The sequence below is a fragment of the Salmo salar genome, chromosome ssa19 (assembly GCF_905237065.1).
Source record: "Salmo salar chromosome ssa19, Ssal_v3.1, whole genome shotgun sequence".
NCBI lineage: Eukaryota > Metazoa > Chordata > Actinopteri > Salmoniformes > Salmonidae > Salmo > Salmo salar.
In genome coordinates, this window is record NC_059460.1 from 6752267 (window position 1) to 6779838 (window position 27572).

The 27572-nt window shown below is 43.3% G+C and overlaps 1 protein-coding gene across 1 annotated transcript in view; it reads right to left on the reverse strand.

The window, feature by feature from the left end:
* The window catches only part of nrg3b (neuregulin 3b), a 432471-nt gene that overhangs the window by 78997 nt on the left and 325902 nt on the right, over positions 1 to 27572 (reverse strand). Inside the window, exon 4 of the mRNA XM_014157078.2 lies at positions 14511 to 14537. Within this exon, the coding sequence (XP_014012553.1) occupies positions 14511 to 14537 (27 nt within the window). The remainder of the gene's footprint in view (positions 1 to 14510; positions 14538 to 27572) is intronic.

Consider the following 27572-nt stretch of genomic DNA (forward strand, 5'->3'; position numbering starts at 1 on the left):
CGGCTGGCTTAGATCATGTGCTAACAAGACGGAGATTTTTGGACATAAATGATGAGCTTTTTTGAACAAAACTACATTCGTTATGGACCTGTGATACCTGGAAGTGACATCTGATGAAGAGAATCAAAGGTAATGGATTATTTACATAGTATTTTCGATTTTAGATCTCCCCAACATGACGTCTAGTCTGTATCGCGAACGCGTATTTTTCTGGGCGCAGTGCTCAGATTATTGCAAAGTGTGATTTCCCAGTAAGGTTATTTTTAAATCTGGCAAGTTGATTGCGTTCAAGAGATGTAAATCTATAATTCTTTAAATGACAATATAATATTTTACCAATGTTTTCTAATTTTAATTATTTAATTTGTGACGCTGACTTGACTGCCGGTTATTGGAGGGAAACGATTTCCTCAACATCAATGCCATAGTAAAACGCTGTTTTTGGATATAAATATGAACTTGATAGAACTAAAAATGCATGCATTGTCTAACATAATGTCCTAGGAGTGTCATCTGATGGAGATTGTAAAAGGTTAGTGCATCATTTTAGCTGGTTTTATGGTTTTGGTGACCCTGTTTTTGAATTGACAAAACATTACACACAACTCTTGTAAATGTACTGTCCTAACATACTCTAAATTTATGCTTTCGCCGTAAAACCTTTTTGAAATCGTAAAACGTGGTTAGATTAAGGAGATGTTTATCTTTCAAAGGGTGTAAAATAGTTGTATGTTTGAAAAATTTGAATTTTGACATTTATTTGGATTCAAATTTGCCGCTCTTGAAATGCACCTGCTGTTGATGGAGTGCACCACGGGTGGCACGCTAGCGTCCCACCTAGCCCATAGAGGTTAAGCTTGAGGCCCTGGGTCTGAACCCCGCCCTGTGAAATTGGGTCCTGGACTTCCTGAAGGGCCGCCCCCAGGTGGTGAATGTAGGAAATAACATCTCCACTTCGCTGATCCTCAACACTGGGGCCCCACAAGGGTCCGTGCTCAGCCCCCTCCTGTACTCCCTGTTCACCCATGACTGCATGGTCATGCATGCCATCAACTCAACCATCAAGTTTGCAGACGACACAACAGTAGTATGCTTGATTACCAACAGACAGCCTACAGGGAGGAGGTGATGGCACTCGGAGTGTGGTGTCAGGAAAACAACCTCTCACAACGTAAACAAAACAAAGGAGCTGATCTTGGACTTCAGGAAACAGCAGAGGGAGCATGCCCCTATCCACATCAACGGGACGGATGTGGAGAAGGTGGAAAGTTTTACATTTCTCTGCTTACACATCACGGACAAACTGAAATGGTCCAACCACACAGACAGGTGAAGAAGGTGCAACAGTGCCTGCACCGCCCACAACCGCTTGGCACACCTGTATTTGGGGAGTTTATCCCATTCTTCTCTGCAGATCCTCTCAAACTCTGTCAGGTTGGATGGGAAGCATCACTGCAGAGCTATTTTCAGGTCTCTCCAGAGATGTTTGATCGGGTTCAAGTCTGGACTTTGGCTGGGCCACTCAAGGCCATTCAGAGACCTGTCCCGAAGTCACTGCTGCATTGTCTTGGCTGTGTGCTTAGGGATGTTGTGCTGTTGGAAGGTGAACCTTTGCCCTAGTCTGAGGTCCAGAGCACTCTTGGAGCAAGTTTTCATCAAGGATCTCTCTGTACTTTGCTGACTAGTCTCCCAGTCCCTGCCGCTGAAAAACATCCCCACAGCATGATGCTGCCACCATGCGTCACCGTAGGGATGGTGCCAGGTTTCCTCCAGACGTGGCGCTTGGCATTCAGGCCAGAGTTCACTCTTGGTTTCATCAGACCATTGAATCTTGTTTCTCATGGACTGAGAGTCCTTTAGGTGCCTTTTGGCAAATTCAAGCGGGCTGTCATGTGCCTTTTCCTGAGGAGTGGCTTCCATCTGGCCTCTCTAGCATAAAGGCTTGATTATTTGGAATGCTGCAGAGATGGTTGTCCTGGAAGGTTCTCCCATCTCCACAGAGAAAATATGGAGCTCTGTTTTGCTACTCTTATTCAGATCTATGGACAATTCCTTCGACCTCATGGCTTGTTTTTTGCTCTGACATACACTGTCAAAGCAACTGTTGGACCTTATATAAGCAGGTGTATGCCATTCCAAAACATGTCCAGTCAATTGAATTTAACACTGGTGGACTCCAATCAAGTTGTAGAAACATCTCAAGGATGATCAATGGAAGCAGGATGGCCATGAGCTCAAATTCGAGTGTCATAGCAAAGGGTCGGAATACTTATGTAAATAAGTCATTTTAGTTTTTCATTTGGATTAAATTTGCTAAACTTGTGTGGTGATTCATGAGGATTTTTTCAAAATCCATTTTTGAATAAGGCTGTAACGTAACAAAATGTGGAAAAACTCAGTGGGTCCGTTCTATTGGCCAACGTGCAAGCGCTGTGTCATGATTGTGTGGAGAGACGGACCAAGGCGCAGCGTGCTCTGAGTTCCACATATTTTATTTCGTGAAACTTACAAAACAAAAGGAAACAAACAACTAACCGTAACATCAGAGGTGCTACATGCACTAACTCAAAACAAGATCCCACAAAACACAGTGGGGAAATGGCTGCCTAAATATGATCCCCAATCAGAGACAACAAACAGCTGCCTCTGATTGGGAACCATACCAGGCCAACATGGAAACAAAACACCTAGATAGAAACACCCCCCTAGTCACACCCCGACCTAACCAAAATAGAGAATAAAAAGGCTCTCTATGATCAGGGCGTGACACACTGGATGAACTCCGTTCGCGACTATCCTACAAACTAGACATTAACCTCTTGACGGTCGCCTAGGATAGGGGGCGCTACAGCGATTTTTGAAAAAAATTCGTGCCCATTTTAAACGGCCTCCTACTCAAACTCAGAAGCTAGGATATGCATATAATTAATACTTGTGGATAGAAAACACCCTAAAGTTTCTAAAACTGTTTGAATGGTGTCTGTGAGTACAACAGAACTCATATGGCAGTCAAAACCCGAGACCGATCGTAACAGGATGTGGAATTCTGAATTGTGGACTCAACTTCACCACTTTGCCTATTAATCACACCGTGAGCTATGGTTCATTGAGCACTTCCTATTGCTTCCACTAGATGTCCCCAGTCTTTACAAAGTGGTTTGAGTCTCCTACTGTTAAAACTGAATGAATGAGACGCTGTTGAAATTGGTCACATGAGGAGGGCCATCACCATTATGACGCCGGCCGCCCTGGCTACCCTCCCCTTTCGAAACGTTTTGAAAGGCAATGCAATCATCCCCCTTGAATCTTATTGGAGCTCTGGTTGAAACAGGCCCTAAAGATTTATGTTATACAACGTTTGACATGTTTGAACGAACCTAAATAAAAAAAAATGCATTTTCTCGAAATAGCTGTCCCGCGGCCGACGGAGCATTTGGATCAGCCTTCAGACACGCTAACAAGAACAAGCTCTTGGAACATAAAGGAGTAATTTTTTCGAACGAAAATACATTTGTTGTGGACCTGGGATTCCTGGAAGTGCTCTCTGATGAAGACAACCAAAGGTAAGGGATTATTGACAATAGTATACAAGACTAGATGTGATATGCGATTGTTCCAAGATGGCACTGACCTGTATTACTAGGTAATTTTCTGAGTATCGCATCCCCTTTTATCGCAAAGTGTGATTACCCAGTAAAGTTATTTTTAAATCTGGCATTACAGGTGCTTTCAAGAGATATTCATCTATAAATCTTAGAATGACAATATTACATTTTAAAAATGTTTTCGAATAGTAATTTAGTAAATTGTAGCACTGTTTCACCGGATGCATTTGAGGGAAAATAGTTAGTCAACGTTACGCGCCGATGTAAAACGCTGTTTTTATATATAAATATGAACTTTATCGAACAAAAGAATGCATGTATTGTGTAACATGATGTCCTAGGAGTGTCATCTGATGAAGTTTGTAAAAGGTTAGTGCTGCATTTAGCTGTTTTTTGGTTATTTGTGATGCATGTGGTTGGTCGGAAAATGGCTATGTGGCTACTTTTACGATATACTCCTCTAACATAATCTAATGTTTTGCTTTTGCTGTAAAGCGTTTTTGAAATCGGACAATGTGGTTCGATTCAGGAGAGGTGTATCTATAAAACGATATAATTTGAAAAAAAAATTGAGAAAAAAAAATTATTACATTTTGTTATGCTAATGGCGATAGGATTTTTCGCTGGATGTCGAGGCCGCACAGGGGTTAAAAACTGTAATATCTTATGTTCCACCGAGTCGTGGCTGAATGACGACACGGATAATATACAGTTGGCTGGGTTTTCCGTGCATTGGCATGACAGAACAGCTATGTCTGGTTAGACGAGGGGTGGTGGCTTGTGTCTATTTGTCAATAACAGCTAGTGTGCAATGTCTACTATTAAGGAAGTTGAGGTATTGCTTGCCTGAGGTAGAGTACCTCATGATAAGCTGTAGACCACACTATCTACCAAGAGAGTTTATCTATATTTTTCGTAGCTGTCTATTTACCACCACAAACCGATGCTGGCACTACGACCGCACTCATCGAGCTGGAGAAGACCATAAGCAAACAAGAAAATGCTCATGCAGAAGCGGCGCTCCTAGTAGATGGGGATTTTAATGCAGGCAAACTTAAATCCATTTGACCTCATTTCGCACATGTGCATCCAGAGGAAAGAAAAATTCTAGACCACTTTTACTCCACACAGAGACGCTCTATTTGGAAAATCTGAGCATAATTCTATCCTCCTGATTCCTGCTTACAATCAAAAACTAAAGCAGGTAGTACCAGTGGCTCGCTCAATACGGAAGTGGTCAGATGATGAGGATGCTACGCTATAGGACTGTTTTGGGAGCACAGACTGGAATATGTTCTGGGATTCAATAAATGGCATTGAACCAAGATGGCGTAGCAGTGTGTTTGTCTTGTCCCGTGTAAATAGTAAATAGTCTTTCTTCTATTTTTTGTTCGTATAGATTTAATGTCACTTTCCATCTACGAATGAAATATACTTTCCTGCAACCCGCCTCACCCAATGTGGGACGGATCTGCTATTTTTATACCTTATAACTGGAACCTCCATCAGAAGCTAGCCAGCTAACTAGCTACTAACTAGTAGTCATTGTTAGCCATGGCTAGCTGTCTTCACCTTTAGCTCGGACAATACCTGCCAATCTGCACAGCGCAATATCAACCCAGAGCATATCGGACTGCTTTTCCCTACCACATCACCGGTCCTGTCGCAAACTCTGTACCATTACACCGGATCATCGCAGCTAGCTAACTGCAACCGAGTGGCTATTGTTGGCTAACACCTCCTTCCCGACGCAATCACCAGTTAGCCTTGAGCTAGGCCCATCTCCCGGCTAGCCAATGAAGAATACCAGCTAATTCCTGGGCTACAACACCTCTTTTGCCAATTGACCTGGACCCTTTATTGTCGACATAAAGCCCCGCCGATCCTTCATGACTGGTCTGCCGACGTAATCGTCTGATGTGGTTTCAACAGGCTTTCGCCAAAGACACATCTACTAGCACCGGGCCCGCTAGCTTTCTGAATGCCTTGTCTCCCGCTCGCCTGGCATAGTAGCGACTACCGAACGGCTTCCTGACTCACCTATTGCTGCTCATTGGACCCTATGTTCACTCGGCTACACAGCTGATGCCTGCTGGAATGTTCACTAACACGGTACCTCATTGTGTTTATCTGTCAGCCCCAGCCTCAAACTCAGGTCCTGTGTGTATCTAACTGACCCTGTCTGCCCATTCATCGCCATTTACCCGTTGTTGTCATAGCTCTCCTAATCAACACCTGTGATTGCTTTATGTCTCTCTCTAATGTCAATATGCCTTGTCTACTGCTGTTTTGGTTAGTTAGTTTTGTTTTATTTCAATGTAGAGCACCCAGTCCCGTTCAACATGCCTTAGATAGCTCTTTGTCCCACCCCCCACACATGCGGAGACCTCACCTGGCTTAACTGGTGCCTCCAGAGATGCAACCTCATCGTCACTCAATGCCTAGGTTTACCTCCACTGTACTCACATCCTACCATACCCTTGTCTGTATATTACGCCCTGAATCTATTCTACCACGCCCAGAAATCTGCTCCTTTTATTCTCTGTTCCCAACACACTAAACAACCAGTTCTTATAGCCTTTAGCCATAACCTTATCCTACGCCGTCTCTGTTCCTCTGGTGATGTAGAGGTTAACCCAGAACCTGTAGCCCCCAGTACAACACCTATTCCCCAGGTGCTCTCATTTGTTGACCGTAAAAGCCTTGGTTTCATGCATGTTAACCTCTATGGGCTAGGTGGGACGCTAGCGTGCCACCCGTGGTGCACTCCATCAACAGCAGGTGCATTTCAAGAGCGGCAAATTTGAATCCAAATAAATGTCAAAATTCAAATTTTTCAAACATACAACTATTTTACACCCTTTGAAAGATAAACATCTCCTTAATCTAACCACGTTTTACGATTTCAAAAAGGTTTTACGGCGAAAGCATAAATTTAGAGTATGTTAGGACAGTACATTTACAAGAGTTGTGTGTAATGTTTTGTCAATTCAAAGACAGTGTCACCAAAACCATAAAACCAGCTAAAATGATGCACTAACCTTTTACAATCTCCATCAGATGACACTCCTAGGACATTATGTTAGACAATGCATGCATTTTTAGTTCTATCAAGTTCATATTTATATCCAAAAACAGCGTTTTACTATGGCATTGATGTTGAGGAAATCGTTTCCCTCCAATAACCGGCAGTCAAGTCAGCGTCACAAATTAAATAATTAAAATTAGAAAACATTGGTAAAATATTATATTGTCATTTAAAGAATTATAGATTTACATCTCTTGAACGCAATCAACTTGCCAGATTTAAAAATAACCTTACTGGGAAATCACACTTTGCAATAATCTGAGCACTGCGCCCAGAAAAATACGCGTTGCGATACAGACTAGACGTCATGTTGGGGAGATCTAAAATCGAAAATACTATGTAAATAATCCATTACCTTTGATTCTCTTCATCAGATGTCACTTCCAGGTATCACAGGTCCATAACGAATGTAGTTTTGTTCAAAAAAGCTCATCATTTATGTCCAAAAATCTCCGTCTTGTTAGCACATGATCTAAGCCAGCCGGACTTCTCGTCATGAACGAGGGGAAAAAATATATTTACGTTCGTTCAAACATGTCAAACGTTGTATAGCATAAATCATTAGGGCCTTTTTTAACCAGAACATGAATAATATTCAAGGTGGACGAATGCATACTCTTTTATAACGTATTGGAACGAGGGTACCCAACATGAACTCGCGCGCCAGGTGTCTAATGGGACATCATCGTTCCATGGCTCTTGTTCGGTCAGATCTCCCTCCAGAAGACTCAAAACACTTTGTAAAGGCTGGTGACATCTAGTGGAAGCAATAGGAAGTGCCAAAATATTCCTCAGCCCCTGTGTTTTTCAATGGGATAGGTTTAAAGTCAATACAACACATCAGGTATCCACTTCCTGTCAGAAAATGTCTCAGGGTTTTGCCTGCCAAATGAGTTCTGTTATACTCACAGACACCATTCAAACAGTTTTAGAAACTTTAGAGTGTTTTCTATCCATATATAATAAGTATATGCATATTCTAGTTACTGGGTAGGATTAGTAACCAGATTAAATCGGGTAAAAAAAAAATATCCAGACGTGCAAATGCTGCCCCCTAGCCCTAACAGGTTAACACCCTGGGTGTCCAACAAGCTAGATGCCCTCAATCTCACACAAATTATCAAGGAACCTACCAGGTACAACCCTAAATCCGTAAACATGGGCACCCTCATAGATATAATCCTGACCAACTTGCCCTCTAAATACACCTCTGCTGTCTTCAACTAGGATCTCAGTGATCACTGCCTCATTGCCTGCGCCCGAAATGGGTCCATGGTCAAACGACCACCCCTCATCACTGTCAAACGCTCCCTAAAACTCTTCAGCAAGCAGGCCTTTCTAATCGACCTGGCCCAGGTATCCTGGAAGGATATTGACCTCATCCCGTCAGTAAAGGATGCCTGGTTGCTCTTTAAAAGTGCTTTCCTCACAATCTTAAATAAGCATGCCCCATTCAAAAAATGTTGAACTAAGAACAGATACAGCCCTTGTTTCACTCCAGACTTGACTGCCATTGACCAGCACAAAAACATCCTGTGGCATACTACATTAGCATTGAGTAACCCCCGGGATATGCAACTTTTCTGGGAAGTCAGGAACCAATATACACAGTCAGTTAGGAAAGCAAAGGCCAGCTTTTTTAAACAGAAATGTTCATCCTGTAGCACTAACTCCAAAACGTTTTGGGACACTAAAGTCCATGGAGCACCTCCTCCCAGCTACCCACTGCACTGAGGCTAGGAAACACTGTCACCATCGTTAAATCTATGATAATCTAGAATTTCAATAAGCATTTTTCTACTGCTGGCCATGCTTTCCACCTGGCGACCCTTACCCCGGCCAACAGCTCTGCACACCCCACAGCAACTTGCCCAAGCCCCTCCCGCTTCTCCTTCACCCAAATCCAGATAGCTGATGTTCTGAAAGAGCTGCAAAATCTGGGCCCTACAAATCAGCTGGGCTAGATAATCTGAACCCTCTCTTTCTAAAATTATCCGCTGAAATTGTTGCAGCCCCTATTAACCTGTTAGGGCTAGGGGGCAGCATTGACACGGCTGGATAAAAAACATACCCGATTTAATCTGGTTACCACTCCTACTCAGTAACTAGAATATGCATATACTTATTACATATGGATAGAAAACACCCTAAATTTTCTAAAACTGTTTGAATGGTGTCTGTGAGTATAACAGAACTCAAATGGCAGGTCAAAACCTGAGAGATTCCTTTACAGGAAGTGGCCTGTCTGACCATTTGTTGAACTTCTTTTCCATCTCTATCATTTACTAAGGATCTCTGCTCTAACGTGACACTTCCCACGTCTTCCATAGGCTCTCAGAGCCCGGGAAAAAACAGAATGTCGTCATTCCAGCCCCAGGCTGAAACACATTATCGCCTTTCTCAAGTGGCCCATCAAGAGACACTAGCTTATGCGCGTGACCCCGACCGCCCCCGCCTTTGGGATTTTTTCCTCTGTTTGCCGAAAAGGAGATTCCCTGTCGGAATATTATCGCTTTTCTACGAGAAAAATGACGTAAAAATTGATTTTAAACAGCGGTTGACATGCTTCGACGTACGGTAATGGAATACTTTGAATTTTATTGTCAGGAATTGCGCCAAGCGCGTGACACTTCTTTACTATTTCGGATAGTGTCTGGAACGCACGAACAAAACGCCGCTATTCGGATATAACGATGGATTATTTTGGACCAAACCAACATTTGTCATTGAAGTAGAAGTCCTGGGAGTGCATTCTGACGAAGACAACAAAGGTAAGAACATTTTTCTTATAGTAAATCTGACTTTGATGAGTGCTAAACCTGCTGGGTGTCTAAATAGCTAGCCCTGTGATGCCGGGCTATCTACTGAGAATATTGCAAAATGTGCTTTCACCAAAAAGCTATTTTAAAATCGGACATATCGAGTGCATAGAGGAGTTCTGTATCTATAATTCTTAAAATAATTGTTATGCTTTTTGTGAACGTTTATCGTGAGTAATTTAGTAAATTCACCGGCAGTGTTCGGTGGGAATGCTAGTCACATGCTAGTCACATGCTAATGTAAAAAGCTGGTTTTTGATATAAATATGAACTTGATTGAACAAACATGCATGTATTGTATAACATAATGTCCTAGGGTTGTCATCTGATGAAGATCATCAAAGGTTAGTGCTACATTTAGCTGTGGTTTGGGTTTATGTGACATTATATGCTAGCTTGAAAAATGGGTGTCTGATTATTTCTGGCTCGGTACTCTGCTGACATAATCTAATGTTTTGCTTTCGTTGTAAAGCCTTTTTGAAATTGGACAGTGTGGTTAGATTAACGAGAGTCTTATCTTTAAAATGGTGTAAAATAGTCATATTTTAGAAAAATTTAAGTAATAGCATATCTAAGGATTTGAATAACGCGCCACAGGATTCAACTGGCTGTTGAGTAGGTGGGACGCAAGCGTCCCACCTAGCCCATAGAGGTTAAGGGTTTGTAAGTAAGCATTTCACCGTAAGGTCTACACCTGTTGTATTCAGCACATGTGACAAATAAAATGTGAGTACATTTTTTTACAACGTCTTAGCCAATTACGCTAACAAAAAGCTAGCAATTTGATAGTGCATCTGTTACATAAGCAATATTGTGACAAGATGCCAAAATGGAGATACCCCTATATTGCTTAAACATCGACTCAAGTGCCTATAGGCAATAGGGGTGTCTCTGGCCCCCTCCCAGTTAGGTGGAGTGAAAAGCTCTACAGCAGAGTCTCACAATTCAATCGCTGGTTGAAAACTGCTTTCTGCCCCTCCCAAAAGATAGAATTTGTAGATAATTGGCCCTCTTTCTGGGACTCACCCAAAAACAGGACCAAGCCTGGCCTGTTGATGAGTGACGGACTCCATCCTAGCTGGAGGGGTGCTCTCATCTTATCTATGAACATAGACAGGGCTCTAACTCCCCTAGCTCCACAATGAAATAGGGTGCAGGCCAGGCAGCAGGCTGTTAGCCAGCCTGCCAGCTTAGTGGAGTCTGCCACTAGCACAGTCAGTGTAGTCAGCTCAGCTATCCCCATTGAGACCGCCTTAGCAATCTCACTGGAATAAAGACCTCCTCCATTCCTGCCATTATTGAAAGAGATTGTGATATCTCACATCTCAAAATAGGGCTACTTAATGTTAGATCCCTCACTTCTAAGGCAGTTATAGTCAATTAACTAATCACTGATCATAATCTTGATGTGATTGGCCTGACTGAAACATGGCTTAAGCCTGATGAATTTACTGTGTTAAATGAGGCCTCACCTCCTGGTTACACTAGTGACCATATCCCCCGCGCATCCTGCAAAGGCGGAGGTGTTGCTAACATTTACAAAAAAAAAAAACATTTTCGTCTTTTGAGCTTCAAGTCATGAAATCTATGCAGCCTACTCAATCACTTTTTATAGCTACTGTTTACAGGCCTCCTGGGCCATATACAGCGTTCCTCACAGAGTTCCCTGAATTCCTATCGGACCTTGTAGTCATAGCAGATGATATTCAAATCATTGGTGACTTTAATATTCACATGGAAAAGTCCACAGACCCACTCCAAAAGGCATTCTGAGCCATCATGTCTCCGGACCTACTCACTGCCACAGTCATACTCTGGACCAAGTTTTGTCCCATGGAATAAATGTTGTCGATCTTAATGTTTTTCCTCATAATCCTGGACTATTGGACCACCATTTTATTACGTTTCCAATCGCAACAAATAATCTGCTCAGACCCCAGCCAAGGATCATCAAAAGCTATGCTATAAATTCTCAGACAACCCAAAGATTCCTTGATGCCCTTCCAGACTCCCTCTGCCTACCCAAGGACGTCAGAGGACAAAAATCAGTTAACCTCCTAACTGAGGAACTCAATTTAACCTTGCGCAATACCGTAGATGCAGCCGCACCCCTAACAACTAAAAACATTTTTCATAAGAAACAAGCTCCCTGGTATACAGAAAATACCCGAGCTGTGAAGCAAGCTTCCAGAAAATTGGAACGGAAATGGCGCCACACCAAACTGGAAGTCTTCCGACTAGCCTGGAAAGACAGTACCGTGCAATATCGAAGAGCCCTCTGCTGCTCGATCATCCTATTTTTCCAATTTAATTGAGGAAAATAAGAACAATCCAAAATATATTTTTGATACTGTCGCAAAGCTACCTAAAAAGCAGCATTCCCCAAGAGAAGATGGCTTTCACTTCAGCAGTAATAAATTCATGAACTTCTTTGAGGAAAAGATCAAGATCATTGGAAAGCAAATTACGGACTCCTCTTTAAATCTGCGTATTCCTCCAAAGCTCAGTTGTCCTGAGTCTGCACAACTCTGCCAGGACCTAGGATCAAGGGAGACACTCATGTGTTTTAGTACTATATCTCTTGACACAATGATGAAAATCATGGCCTCTAAAACTTCAATCTGCATACTGGACCCTATTCCAACTAAACTACTGAAAGAGTTGCTTCCTGTGCTTAGCCCTCCTATGTTGAACATAATAAACGGCTCTCTATGTTTGGTACACACCAGATGTGTACCAAACTCACTAAAAGTGGCAGTAATAAAGCCTCTCTTGAAAAACCCAAACCCAGAAAATATAAAAAACGATCGGCATATATCGAATCGCCCATTCCTCTAAAAAAATGATAAAGCTGTTGCGCAGCAACTCACTGCCTTCCTGAAGACAAACAATGTATACGAAAAGCTTCAGTCTGGTTTTAGACCCCATCATAGCAGTGAGACTTGTGAAGGTGGTAAATGACCTTTTAATGGCATCAGATGGAGGCTCTGCATCTGTCCTCGTGCTCCTAGACCTTAGTGCTGCTTTTGATACCATCTATCACCACATTCTTTTGGAGAGATTGGAAACCCAAATTGGTCTACACGGACAAGTTCTGGCCTGGTTTAGATCTGTCGGAAAGATATCAGTTTGTCTCTGTGGATGGTTTGTCCTCTGACATATCAACTGTAAATTTCGGTGTTCCTCAAGGTTCCGTTTTAGGACCACTATTGTTTTCACAATATATTTTACCTCTTGGTGATGTCATTCAAAAACATAATGTTCAATTTCACTGCTATGCAAATGACACACAGATGTACATTTCGATGAAACATGGTGAAGCCCCAAATTTGACCTCGCTGGAAGCCTGTGTTTCAGACATAAGGAAGTGGATGGCTGCAAACTTTCTACTTTTAAACTTGGACAAAACAGAGATGCTAGTTCTAGGTCCCAAGAAACAAAGATCTTCTGTTGAATCTGACAATTAATCTTGATGGTTGTACAGTTGTCTCAAATAAAACTGTGAAGGACCTCGGCGTTACTCTGGACCCTGATCTCTCTTTTGACGAACATATCAAGACTGTTTCAAGGACAGCTTTTTTCCATCCTAGTAACATTGCAAAAATCAGAAATTTTCTGTCCAAATAGCTGAAAAATGAATCCATGCTTTTGTCACTTCTAGGTTAGACTACTGCAATGCTCTACTTTCCGGCTACCCAGATAAAGCACTAAATAAACTTCGGTCACAAGACGCAGGCCTCCTAATTGTCCCTAGAATTTCTAAGCAAACAGCTGGAGGCAGGGCTTTCTCCTATAGAGCTCAATTTCTATGGAATGGTCTGTTATATCTGGAGTATTTCTCCTGTCTTATCCAGTGTCCTGTGTGAATTTAAGTATGCTCTCTCTAATTCTCTCTTTCTTCCTTTCTTTCTCTCTTTCTCTCTCTCGGAGGACCTGAGCCCTAGGGCCATGCCTCAGGACTACCTGGCATGAATACTCCTTGCTGTCCCCAGTCCACCTGGCCGTGCTGCTGCTCCAGTTTCAACTGTTCTGCCTGCGGCCATGGAACTCTGACCTGTTCACCGGACGTGCTACCTGTCCCAGACCTGCTATTTTGAACTCTCTAGAGACAGCAGGAGCGGTAGAGATACTCTCAATGATTGGCTACTAACAGCCAACTGACATTTACTCCTGAGGTGCTGACCTGTTGCACCCTCGACAACTACTGTGATTATTATTATTTGACCATGCTGGTCATTTATGAACATTTGAACATCTTGGCCATGTTCTGTTAAAATCTCCACCCAGCACAGCCAGAAGAGGACTGGCCACCCCTCATAGCCTGGTTCCTCTTTAGGTTTCTTCCTAGGTTTTGGCCTTACTAGGGAGTTTTTCCTAGCCACCGTGCTTCTACACCTGCATTGCTTGCTGTTTGGGGTTTTAGGCTGGGTTTCTGTACAGCACTTTGAGATATCAGCTGATGTATGAAGGGCTATATAAATCAATTTGATTTGATATGAGGGGCAGGGGGGTTGGTTTGGAATGTAGGGTATAGCTTTATGGTATTAAACATGGCGTACATGCCCATGTGACATTTCCAACCATTTACATGAGTATACAGTGTGCAGTGAGGAATACACTTCAGGGATGTAGCGGTAAATTCCATCTTAAATAAATGCATATTTTCACACACAGGAGAACACTTGAAAACACGCACACATACATGCCACATAGACAATGCATTTGCAAACATGTGCACAGTCAAGAACACTGCAGAGATAATTATTTTGGTTGCCGTATAGGACCTTACATCACACTCACACACAATACTCGCTTCCATGCTGATAAAATACATCTAATTCGCTACCTCCGTGTTTCCATGGTGACCAGAACACGTTCATATTTTCCAAGGTGAGCAAAGAAAGTTTTGCTGGATTGTATGTTTTGTGCAAGGTATTTTCTGATTGGCCGAGAGAAAATAAAGGAGCGATTTACTGTGCAAATGAAACATTTCCTTACCCATGAACTTGATGCCCAGTTCATCTGCTGCTCCATCCAAGGACACAGAGCATAAGAGAGAGAGAAAGAAAGAGATGAACACAGAGGGGGAAGAGATGGAGAAAAAGTAAGGGAGAGCGATATACACAGAGAGATGGAGATGGGCAGAGGGAGAAAGAAAGGGGGAGAGAAAGAGAGTGGGAAGACAGTACAGCGTTATTGAACAGCGTTATATGAAAAACAGTCGTAACCCTCACTCAGGATTTACCCACTGGAGCACTGCAGCTATAGTATGAGAACCTCCCTAAAATCCCTTTTCTTTTTTTCAAACATATAAATATTGTTATTGAGACAGACAATAGGCTTTACAGACCTAAAATGCCTTTCATTTTCCAAGTCCACACAATAGGGATGTTTTGGGTGGACAGATGTTTATTATGACGTTGGTACTAGAATAAAAACAGTTGCTGATTAGCATAACCGGTCAAGGGTGGGGAGAAGAGGGAGGTGTAGACTTCAATGAAAGATGACAATGTCATTGAAAGATGACAATGTCATGGTTTGTATTGTGATTGAAATTTGCTCCGTACAGGCCTTGATTTTGGTTTTTCATCCCAGCCAGCGATAATTGTTCGTTCCCCACCTCTCTGACCCCAACCTTATGTTTGTTTCAGTAATGTTAGTTATCCCCAATTCTTCTGTTCACAAGACTGTCAGTAAAGACACACACACACACACACCATATGTCCCTCTCTCGCTGCATTCAAGTATTTTCTAATAATCTCTGAGCTGGGGTGATAGATAAAGAGGAGCACTCGTGTTCCCTTCATCATGACGTGACCCTCCTCCCCCTTTTCATGCCATTGTAATATAATCTCATTTAAATTCAAAATGAAACCCTCACACTTAATTGCTTTTCTGACAGAGGTGGTCTGGGTTTTTAAGTAGAATGTGGTTAGTAGGGCCTGGTGACAGATTATTTGGTTGCCACAGTCACAGAGAGAAGAAAAACTCCCTGACAGCATGAAAACAGTCTGTTAGATGGATTTTGACTGTATCACAGGAAAATGTGTCAATGTCATACTAGTCATAGTTACTTAATATACGTTGTTTCCCAGAAAATAAATGTATGTTACAATTTACAATAAAGTTAGCTTTATACAGGGTACCTTTAATGTAAAAGTCTGGCTGAAATGTAAAATGGCCAAACAATTAAAACACATTGGATATACACACTGTAATTTTTTTTACAGTATTATACAATAAAACTAACAGTAAAGTGCTGTATGAATTATTTACAGTAAATTGCGTACAGAGCCAAAATCACACGGAGAGAAGCACATCAATGGGGCGGCAGGTAGCCTAGTGGTTAGAGCGTTGGTGTCACGGATATCGTCGGTGAAGGAGGACCAAAATGCAGCAGGACTGTGTTTGTTCATTTTGAACATTTATTAAATCAAAATGAACACCAAAAACAACAAACAAGAGAACGAACGATCCACAGACAGTCTGGCAAGGCATAAGGCTAAACACAGAACAATCTCCCACAAATACAAGACAAAACACACCCAACTAATATAGGACTTCCAATCAAAGGCAACACCAAACAGCTGCCTTCAATTGGAAGTCCACCCCAATTAACTCAACATAGAAACACAATCACTAGACTACACATAGAAATACATAAACATAGATCATAACTCAAAACCCAGAAATAATAAATCAAACGCCCTCCTAACTAACACACCACCCTGAACCACATAAAACAAATACCCTCTGCCACGTCCTGACCAAACTACAATAACAATTAACCCTTTTACTGGCCAGGACGTGACAGTTGGACTAGTAACCGAAAGGTGGCAAAAGCAAATCCCTGAGCTTACAAGGTGAACATCTGTCGTTCTGCCCCTGAACAAGGCAGTTAATCCATTGTTCCTAGGCCATCATTGAAAATAATAATTTGTTCTTAACTGACTTACCTAGTTAAATAAAGGTAAAATAAAATAAATAAAAAACATGGCGTGAAATTTGCGTACGAGAGTGGAGTGTCAATTCACATGCACTACATAGAATATGCCAAAGTAATTGTCATGAATATACATAATATACAGTTATATATGTTCGCTATGTAGCCCCTCGGAGTTGTTGTGAGTTCCTTTTGATTCACCTTGGATGTCCTACTGGAGCTACCATACCTGTGCTAAATGGTTGTTTCTTTGCTAGCTCACAAGGATGTTGTAGCTAATAAACCCAAGTAGTTTATAAACAACCAAGTCTCGTTCTTGTACATAAACAGTATTCTCTCTTGAAATCAGAGTCCTCAAGTTTTCCAGCCATAGCCTGACTATATGCTGATCAAAGTCATACAATGGTTTTCAAATATGTAGCCTATTTGACTGATAAACAGCCCAAAACATTTAAAACTACATATTTAGTGTACTTAGCATAGGGAGGATCATACCAATTCATTTTCTACTAACAGTCAACGCAATTTATTTTACCAGTAGGAGTGAGAAAAGTAGACTTGCTTTATAATTTGAAGGGCTATGACGCAGCTGGCTCATGTGGCCCGTCCGATTTCTCTCATTCACTCATATGTATTCTATTTCCAGGGTGAGCACCCTTGTTCACGCTCGTAAAAAATTATTATTATTTTAGTTTGAATTGAGCTTAACTTCTTTGGGATAGGGGGCAGTATTTCCACTGCCGGATAAAAAACATACCTGAATTAATCTGGTTACTACTCCTGCCCAGAAACTGGAATATGCATATATATTTGGATAGAAAACACTCTAAAGTTTCTAAAACTGTTTGAATGGTGTCTGTGAGTATAACAGAACTCATATGGCAGGCCAAAACCTGAGAAGATTCCATACAGGAAGTGCCCTTTCTGACAATTTGTTCTCCTTCTGTTGCATCTCTATCAAAAATACAGCATCTGTGCTGTAATGTGACATTTTCTAAGGCTTCCATTGGCTCTCTAAAGTCGCCAGAAAGTGCAATGGGGTGTTTGAAGAACAGCATCAGAATTTGTGAGTGGTCAGCCTGTGGACAGTGACACTGGAGATGCGCAGCCACGAGACTTCTCAATTTTTTTCTTTCAGCCTTTGAATGAATACAACGTTGCCCGGTTGGAATATTATCGCTATTTTATGAGAAAAATAGCATAAAAATTGATTTTAAACAGTGTTTGACATGCTTCAAAGTACGGTAATGGAATATTGACATTTTTTGTCACGGAATGCGCTCTCGCGTCACCCTTCGGATAGTGACCTGAACGCACGAACAAATCGGATCTATTTGAATATAACTATGGATTATTTGGAACCAAAACAACATTTGTTGTTGAAGTAGAAGTCCTGGGAGTGCATTCTGACGAAGAACAGCAAAGGTAATCTGATTTTTCTAATAGTATTTCTGAGTTTAGGTTGTCCCAAACTTGGTGGGTGTCAAAATAGCTAGCCGTGATGGCCGAGCTATGAACTCAGAATATTGCAAAATGTGCTTTCGCCGAAAAGCTATTTTAAAATCGGACACCGCGATTGCATAAAGGAGTTCTGTATCTATAATTCTTTAAATGATTGTTATGTATTTTGTCAACGTTTATCATGAGTAATTTAGTAAATTCACCAGAAGTTTTTGGTGGGAATGCTAGTTCTGAACAAAACATGCTAATGTAAAAAGCTGTTTTTTGATATAAATTTGAACTTGATTGAACAAAACATGCATGAATTGTATAACATAATGTCCTAGGAGTGTCATCTGATGAAGATCATCAAAGGTTAGTGCTGCATTTAGCTGTGGTTTGGGTTTTTGTGACATATATGCTTGCTTTGAAATTGTCTGTGTGATAATTTTTTGGCTGGGTATTCTCCTGACATAATCTAATGTTTTGCTTTCGCTGTAAAGCCTTTTTGAAATCGGACAATGTGGTTAGATTAACGAGAGTCTTATCTTTAATATGGTGTAAAATTGAATTGTGGTATTTTAGTTGGTTTCGTATTTCACGCCGTGCGATGCCATTGGCTGTTGGCTAGGGGTTCCACAGGCGGAACGGGGTTCCGCTAGCGGAAGTCTGTCCTCAACAGGTTTTAAGTTGGTAAATTATTCCGTAAATTCTAAATAAACGTTGGTTTAACAATACATTAATGTAAAGAAGTGGCTGTATTTTGAATGGTACTGTAACCCCACAGAATACGGTACCCCAGTGTATTTTTAGAGTGCCTAAATCTTTTGAGCACTAGTGGGCGCATGGTATTGTTGCTTCTGGCTCATTAACAAATTTTGAGGCATGTCTTGTAAGATGCTACATTTGTTGCACACTTTAGTGAGAGTTTTCAACTGATGCAGTACCAGTCAAAAGTTTGGACACACCTGCTCATTCAAGGCTTTTTCTTTATTTTCAATTTTTTTTAAAAACATCAAACTATGTAAGAAAACATATGGAATCATGTAGTAACCAAAAAAGTGTGAAAAAAATCAAAATATATTTGAGATTTGAGATTCTTCAAAGTAGCCACCTTTTGCCTTGATGACAGATTTGCACACTCTTGGCATTCTCTCAACCAGCTTCATGAGGTAGTTACCTGGAATGCATTTCAAAAGGTCTGCCTTTTTAAAAGTACATTTGTGGAATTTCTTCCTTCTTAACATCTAGACGTTCCGCTAGCGGAACACCTGCTCCAATATCCAATGATAGGCGTGGCGCGAATTACAAATTCCTCAAAAATCCCAAAACTTCAATTTTTCAAACATATGACTATTTTACACAATTTTAAAGACAAGACTCTCCTTTATCTAACCACACTGTCCTATTTCAAAAAGGCTTTACAGTGAAAGCAAAACATTAGATTATGTCAGCAGAGTACCCAGCCAGAAATAATCAGACACCCATTTTTCAAGCTAGCATATAATGTCACAAAAAAAAAACACAGCTAAATGCAGCACTAACCTTTGATGATCTTCATCAGATGACACTCCTAGGACATTATGTTACACAATACATGCATGTTTTGTTCAATCAAGTTCATATTTATATCAAAAAACAGCTTTTTACATTAGCATGTGACGTTTAGAACTAGCATTCCCATCGAACACTTTCGGAGAATTTACTAAATTACTCACGATAAACGTTCACAAAAAACATAACAATTATTTAAAGAATTATAGATACAGAACTCCTTTATGCAATCGCGGTGTCCGATTTTAAAATAGCTTTTCAGTGAAAGCACATTTTGCAATATTCTGAGTAGATAGCCCGGCCATCATGGCTAGCTATTTTGACACCCACTATAAGAAAAATTGGATTACCTTTGCTGTTCTTCGTCAGAATGCACTCCCAGGACTTCTACTGTCACGTCCTGGCCAGAATAAGGGTTAATTGGTATTGTAGTTATTGTATTGTTTATTGTTTTGTTTTTTCCCTGTGGATGCTTTTTCATTTTTCCAATTAAAAGAATGAGTATCCACATACCCGCTGCATTTTGGTCCTCCTTTCCTCAACACGACGAAATTTCGTGACAGAATCTCCCACCAAACCAAGACCAAGCAGCGGAGAGAGGAGCAGCACGCTCAGGATATGGACTATGGGGAAAGATGGACTTGGGAGGAGATTTTGGATGGGGCTGGAACTTGGCATCAGGCTGGGGAATACCGTCGCCCACGGGAAGAGATCGAGGAGGCGAAGGCTGAGAGGCGGTGGTTTGAAGCCCTGGCGAGGAAGCCGGAGAGGCACCCCCAAGATTTTGTTTTGGGGGGGCACACGGGTAGTTTGGCTAGGTCTAGGAGGAACCATAAGCCAGCTACCCGTGAGTACATGGTGGAGCGTAGGAGGTGGAGAGCGCCGTGTTTCGCGGAGGTGCGCAATATCTCGCCTATACGCACGCACAGCCCAGTCCACCCTGCACCAGCACCCCACTCGTGCAGGGCTACTAGTCTCATCCAGCCAGGACGGGCTGTGCAGGTGGTGCGATCACGGCCATCTGCGCGCCTCCATGGCCCAGTCTTTCCGGTTCCTGCCTCTCGTGCAGACCCAGAGGTGCGTCAGCCCAGTAAGACTCGTCCTGTTCCCGCTCCCCGCACTAGCCTGGAGGTGCGTGTTCTCAGGCTGATAACCCCAGTACCAGCACCACGCACCAGGTTGACAGTGCGTCGGCCCGTCAGTCAAGAGGCGCCAGAGCTGCCCGCCAGTCAACAGTCACCAGAGCTGCCCGCCAGTCAACAGTCACCAGAGCTGCCCGCCAGTCAACAGTCACCAGAGCTGCCCGCCAGTCAACAGTCACCAGAGCTGCCCGCCAGTCAACAGTCACCAGAGCTGCCCGCCAGTCAACAGTCACCAGAGCTGCCCGCCAGTCAACAGTCACCAGAGCTGCCCGCCAGTCAACAGTCACCAGAGCTGCCCGCCAGTCAACAGTCACCAGAGCTGCCCGCCAGTCAACAGTCACCAGAGCTGCCCGCCAGTCAACAGTCACCAGAGCTGCCCGCCAGTCAACAGTCACCAAAGCTGCCCGCCAGTCAACAGTCACCAGAGCTGCCCGCCAGTCAACAGTCACCAGAGCTGCCCGCCAGTCAACAGTCACCAGAGCGGCCCGACTGCCCGGAACTGCCAGAGCGGCCCGACTGCCCGGAACTGCCAGAGCGGCCCGACTGCCCTCCGGGTCTGCCAGAGCGGCCCGACTGCCCTCCGGGTCTGCCAGAGCGGCCCGACTGCCCTCCGGGTCTGCCAGAGCGGCCCGACTGCCCTCCGGGTCTGCCAGAGCGGCCCGACTGCCCTCCGCGTCTGCCAGAGCGGCCCGACTGCCCTCCGGGTCTGCCAGAGCGGCCCGACTGCCCTCCGGGTCTTCCAGAGTGGCCCGACTGCCTTCCGGGTCTGCCAGAGTGGCCCGACTGCCCTCCGGGTCTGCCAGAGTGGCCCGACTGTCCTCCGGGTCTGCCAGAGTGGCCCGACTGCCCTCCGGGTCTGCCAGAGTGGCCCGACTGTCCTCCGGGTCTGCCAGAGTGGCCCGACTGTCCTCCGGGTCTGCCAGAGTGGCCCGACTGTCCTCCGGGTCTGCCAGAGTGGCCCGACTGTCCTCCGGGTCTGCCAGAGTGGCCCGACTGCCTGGAACGGCCAGAACCAGAGCCACCTCCAGATATAGCTGGGTTGGGGAGGGGGTAGTAGCACAGTGCCGTCGTTGACGGCAGCCATCCTCCCTTCCCTCCCTTTAGTAGGGGGATTTTTTGTTGTTGTTGTTGTTTGGGGTTGTTGTTTTTCTTAAGGTGCTTCCGGGGTTAGCACCTTTAGGGGGGGTACTGTCACGTCCTGGCCAGTATAAGGGTTAATTGGTATTGTAGTTTGGTCAGGACGTGGCAGAGGGTATTTGTTTTATGTGGTTAGGGGTGGTGTGTTTGTTGTAGGGGAGTTGATTTAGGTATTCCGGGGTTTTTGGGCACTGTTTGATTTTCATGTATTCTATGTTTAGTCTAGTGTGTCTGTTTCTATGTTTGGGTTCATTGGGGTTGGGACTCTCAAATGAAGGCAGGTGTTGTCTATTTGCCTTTGATTGAGAGTCCCATATATGAGGGTGTGTTTGTGTTTGTCTTTTGTGGGAGATTGATTTTGCACTGCGTTTTGTATAGCCTGCAAAACTGTTACCGTTGTGAGTATTGTTTATTGTTTTGTTTTTTCCCTGTGGATGCTTTTTCGTTTTTCCAATTAAAAGAATGAGTATCCACATACCCGCTGCATTTTGGTCCTCCTTTCCTCAACACGGCGAAATTTCGTGACATCTACTTCAATAACAAATGTTGGTTTGGTTCCAAATAATCCATAGTTATAGCCAAATAGCGGCGTTTTGTTCGTGCGTTCAAGACACTATCCGAAGGGTAAAGAAGGGTGACGCGCCCGGCGTGTTTCGTGACAAAAAATGTCAAAATATTCCATTACCGTACTTCGAAGCATGTCAAACGCTGTTTAAAATCAATTTTTATGCGATTTTTCTCGTAAAAAAGCGATAATATTCCGACTGGCAAACCCTGTTTTCGTTCAAAGACGAAAAAATAAAAACATGGAGTCGTCTTGTGCACGCGCCCCCAGTCTCATTGTTCTCAGATCGACCACTATCCAAATGCGCTACTGTTTTTCAGCCATGGCCTGCAAAGTCATCATTCAACGTTCTGGCGCCTTCTGAGAGCCTATGGGAGCGTTAGAAAATGTCACGTTACAGCAGAGATCCCCTGTTTTGGACAGAGATGATCAAGAAGGCCAAGAAATAGTCAGAGAGGGCGCTTCCTGTTTGGAATCTTCTCAGGTTTTGGCCTGCCAAATTAGTTCTGCTATACTCACAGACACCATTCAAACAGTTTTAGAAGCTTTGTAGTGTTTTCTATCCAAAGCTAATAATTATATGCATATTCTAGTTTCTGGGCAGGAGTAATAATCAGATTCAATCGGGTACGTTTTTTATCTGGCCGTGAATATACTGCCCCCTATCCATAACAAGTTAATGCCTTTGAGCCAATCAGTTGTGTTGCGACAAGGTAGGTGTGGTATACAGAAGATAGACCAATTTGGTAAAATACAAGTCCATATTATGGCAAGAACAGCTCAAATAAGCAAAGAAAAATGACAGAATGTCAGTTGTCATGACTTTCCTGTGAAGATAAGGAGGATCAGGTTATATGGGTCCGCTCTACAGCGCCCTCTCCCTCCACATAGGGGGAGAGGGGTGAAGTTGGTCATTTTATGACGGTCGTAAATACCTTGTAGAAGCTCTGCCTTTGGGCTTTGCAAGAGGAGGGGAAAGAAACCTCTTTGTTACAAGGAAATTCCTCCTGCCAAAATGGTGACATCAAAAAGATGAATAATGAAACAATATTTCTGTAATCCAAACAGTTGGAATGGTCCGTGGGTACTGAAAGAACAATTATGTAAGATCAGTTGTTGTTGTTACGGATCCCCCCGGTATTGCTGCTCATTCCATTCACCAGCTCCGGAGGTCTATGTCACCGGCCTTCTAGGCGTCACTGAATTGGATTCATTACCACCAACCCCAGACTGTCTTGTCTCATTACGACCACCTGGTTTCCATTTCCTCTGATTAGTATGTGTATATATGTGCCCTCTGTTCCCCATTGTCCTTGTCGATTATTGTCTCCATGTCCGTTGGTCTTGTGAGTACCTGTGCTCTGTTGTATCGGCTTTCGTGCTACGTGTTATTGTAATCTTGTTATTACGGGCCTCGTCCTGTGTATTGGTTAGGGGTTTACACCTCACTCTTTTGTTTGGGTTACATCCCTGTGTTTTATATATATACCCGTGTTTGTTTTGGGCTTCGTCCCTGTCGTTTTCATGACATACTTTATTTTTGGTGAAAAAATTAAAAACTCTATTTCGCAGGTAGCCTAGTGGTTAGAGCGTTGGACTTGTAATCGAAAGGTTGCAAGAACGAATCCCCGAGCTGACAAGGTAAAAATCTGTTGTTCTGCCCCTGAACAAGGCAGTTAACCAACAGTTCCTAGGCCATCACTGAAAATAAGAATTTGTTCTTAACTGACTTGCCTAGTTAAATAAAAGGTAAAATTAAAATTCCTGCACCTGTCTCCTAACATTATACAGCGTGACAGTTGTTTTGGGATCTCATTACGGACGGTATAACAACATAACTGTATCTCTGAATGTTTCTATTTCCCAGTTATCAGATTTACATCTAAATGTTGTGGAACTTACATGATTAAATATGAAACTATTTGTGAGAAGATGAAATGTGATTTTAGCCTTCTAAATAAGAATTGTTTTTCATATAAAAGTTTTAACCAGTCAGTGAGCAAATACATTATGTTGGCTTCATAGAATGCCCCTTTTGACAGAGTTTAGAAAAGGACTTGCTAAGAAAATGTACATTAGACCAGAAAACGTGAGGACGCAGTCCACACACTGAAATGGTTGCCATTTAACCTCTCTTGGGTAGGGGGCAGTATTTTCATGTCCAGATGAAAAGCATGCCCAAAGTAAACGTCCTGTTACTCAGGCCCAGAAGCTAGGATATGCATATAATTGGTAGATTTGGATAGAAAACACTGAAGTTTCTAAAACTGTTAAAATAATGTCTGTGCGTATATCAAAACTGATATGGTAGGCGAAACCCCGAGGACAAACCATCCCCCAAAAAAAGAATTCAGCCTACCACTATTTTCAATGGCTGTCACTTTTATTATAAGGCAAAGTTCTCACAGATTGCAGTTCCTAGGTCTTCCACTAGATGTCAACAGTCTTTAGAATGAGTTTCATGCTGGTTTTTGGAAAATTTAGCCAGAAATTGTAGTTTTTCTAGGTGGCTCCCATTTTGGTTGTAGTGTTTCCAAGCTCGTGAATGAGAGCGCGTTCTTTGGTATTTTCCTCCGGTAAAGACAATAACGATTATCCGTCTTAAATTTGAGCATTTATTTACGTATTAGGGTACCTAAGGTTTGATTATAAAGTTGTTTGACTTGTTTGGAAAAGTTTATTAGTAGCGTTTGGGAATCATTTTGTAAGCATTTTGCTGGAGGGAAACTGGGTAGATTATTGACTGAAGCACGCCAGCTAAACTGAGTTTTTATGGATATAAAGAAGGACATTATCGAACAAAAGGACCATTTGTGATGTAACTGGGACCTTTTAAGGGGCCAACAGAAGAAGATCATCAAAGTAAGGGAATACCCCCCCTGAAATGGACAAAAATGTATGGGAACATATTGGCACTGTACGAAATATATACACGATGTACAAGACATTTACATTTACGTCATTTAGCAGATGCTCTTATCCAGAGCGACTTACAAATTGGTGCATTCACCTTAAGATATCCAGTGGAACAACCATTTTACAATAGTACATCTATCTTTTTGGGGGGGGGTAGAAGGATTACTATATCCTATCCCAGGTATTCCTTAAAGAGGTGGGGTTTCAGGTGTCTACGGAAGGTGGTGATTGACTCCGCTGTCCTGGTGTCGTGAGGGAGCTTGTTCCACCATTGGGGTGCCAGAGCAGTGAACAGTTTGACTGGGCTGAGTGGGAACTGTGCTTCCGCAGAGGTAGGTGGGCCAGCAGGCCAGAGGTGGATGAACGCAGTGCCCTTGTTTGGGTGTAGGGCCTGATCAGAGCCTGAAGGTACGGAGGTGCCGTTCCCCTCACAGCTCCGTAGGCAAGCACCATGGTCTTGTAGCAGATGTGAGCTTCAACTGGAAGCCAGTGGAGTGTGCGGAGGAGCGGGGTGACGTGAGAGAACTTCGGAAGGTTGAACACCAGACGGGCTGCGTCGTTCTGGATGAGTTGTAGGGGTTTAATGGCACAGGCAGGGAGCCCCGCCAACAGGGAGTTGCAGTAATCCAGACGGGAGATGACAAGTGCCTGGATTAGGACCTGCACCGCTTCCTGTGTAAGGCAGGGTCGTACTCTGCGAATGTTGTATAGCATGAACCTACAGGATCGGGTCACCGCCTTGATGTTAGCGGAGAACGACAGGGTGTTGTCCAGGGTCGCGCCGAGGCTCTTAGCACTCTGGGAGGAGGACACAATGGAGTTGTCCACCGTGATGGTGAGATCATGGAAAGGGCAGTCCTTCCCTGGGAGGAAGAGCAGCTCCGTCTTGCCGAGGTTCAGCTTGAGGTGGTGATCTGTCATCCACACTGATATATATGTCTGCCAGACATGCAGAGATGCGATTCGCCACCTGGTTATCAGAAGGGGGAAAGGAGAAGATTAATTGTGTGTCATCTGCGTAGCAATGATAGGAGAGACCATGTGAGGATATGACAGAGCCAAGTGACTTGGTGTATAGCGAGAATAGGAGAGGGCCTAGAACTGAGCCCTGGGGGACACCAGTGGTGAGAGCACGTGGTGCGGAGACAGATTCTCGCCACGCCACCTGTTAGGAGCGACCTGTCAGGTAGGACGCAATCCAAGAGTGAGCCGCGCCGGAGATACCCAACTCGGAGAGGGTGGAGAGGAGGATCTGATGGTTCCCAGTATCAAAGGCAGCAGATAGGTCTAGAAGGATGAGAGCAGAGGAGAGAGAGTTAGCTTTAGCAGTGCGGAGAGCCTCCGTGACACAGAGAAGAGCAGTCTCAGTTGAATGACCAGCCTTGAAACCTGACTGATTTGGATCGAGAAGGTCATTCTGAGAGAGATAGCAGGAGAGCTGGCCAAGGACGGCTCGTTCAAGAGTTTTGGAGAGAAAAGAAAGAAGGGATACTGGTCTGTAGTTGTTGACATCGGAGGGATCAAGTGTAGGTTTTTTGAGAAGGGGTGCAACTCTCGCTTTCTTGAAGACAGAAGGGACGTAGCCAGCGGTCAAGGATGAGTTGATGAGCGAGGTGAGGTAAGGGAGAAGGTCTCTGGAAATGGTCTGGAGAAGAGAGGAGGGGATAGGGTCAAGCGGGCAGGTTGTTGGGCGGCCGGCCGTCACAAGACGCAAGATTTCATCTGGAGAGAGAGGGGAGAAAGAGGTCAAAGCATAGGGCAGGGCAGTGTGAGCAGGACCAGCGGTGTCGTTTGACTTAACCTCTATGGGACCGGCGGGACGAATTCGTCCCACCTACGTAACATCCACTGCCAGCCTGTGGCGCGATTTTCAAAATCTTCAAAATCCTATTACTTCAATTTCTCAAACATATGACTATTTTACAGCCATTTAAAGATAAGACTCTCGTTAATCTAACCACACTGTCCGATTTCAAAAAGGCTTTACAACGAAAGCAAAACATTAGATTATGTCAGCAGAGTACCAAGCCAGAAATAATCAGACACCCATTTTTCAAGCCAGCATATAATGTCACCAAAACCCAGAAGACAGCTAAATGCAGCACTCACCTTTGATGATCTTCATCAGATGACAACCCTAGGACATTATGTTATACAATACATGCATGTTTTGTTCAATCAAGTTCATATTTATATCAAAAACCAGCTTTTTACATTAGCATGTGACGTTCAGAACTAGCATACCCCCCGCAAACTTACGGGGAATTCGCTAACATTTTACTAAATTACTCACGATAAACGTTCACAAAAAGCATAACAATTATTTTAAGAATTATAGATACAGACCTCCTCTATGCACTCGA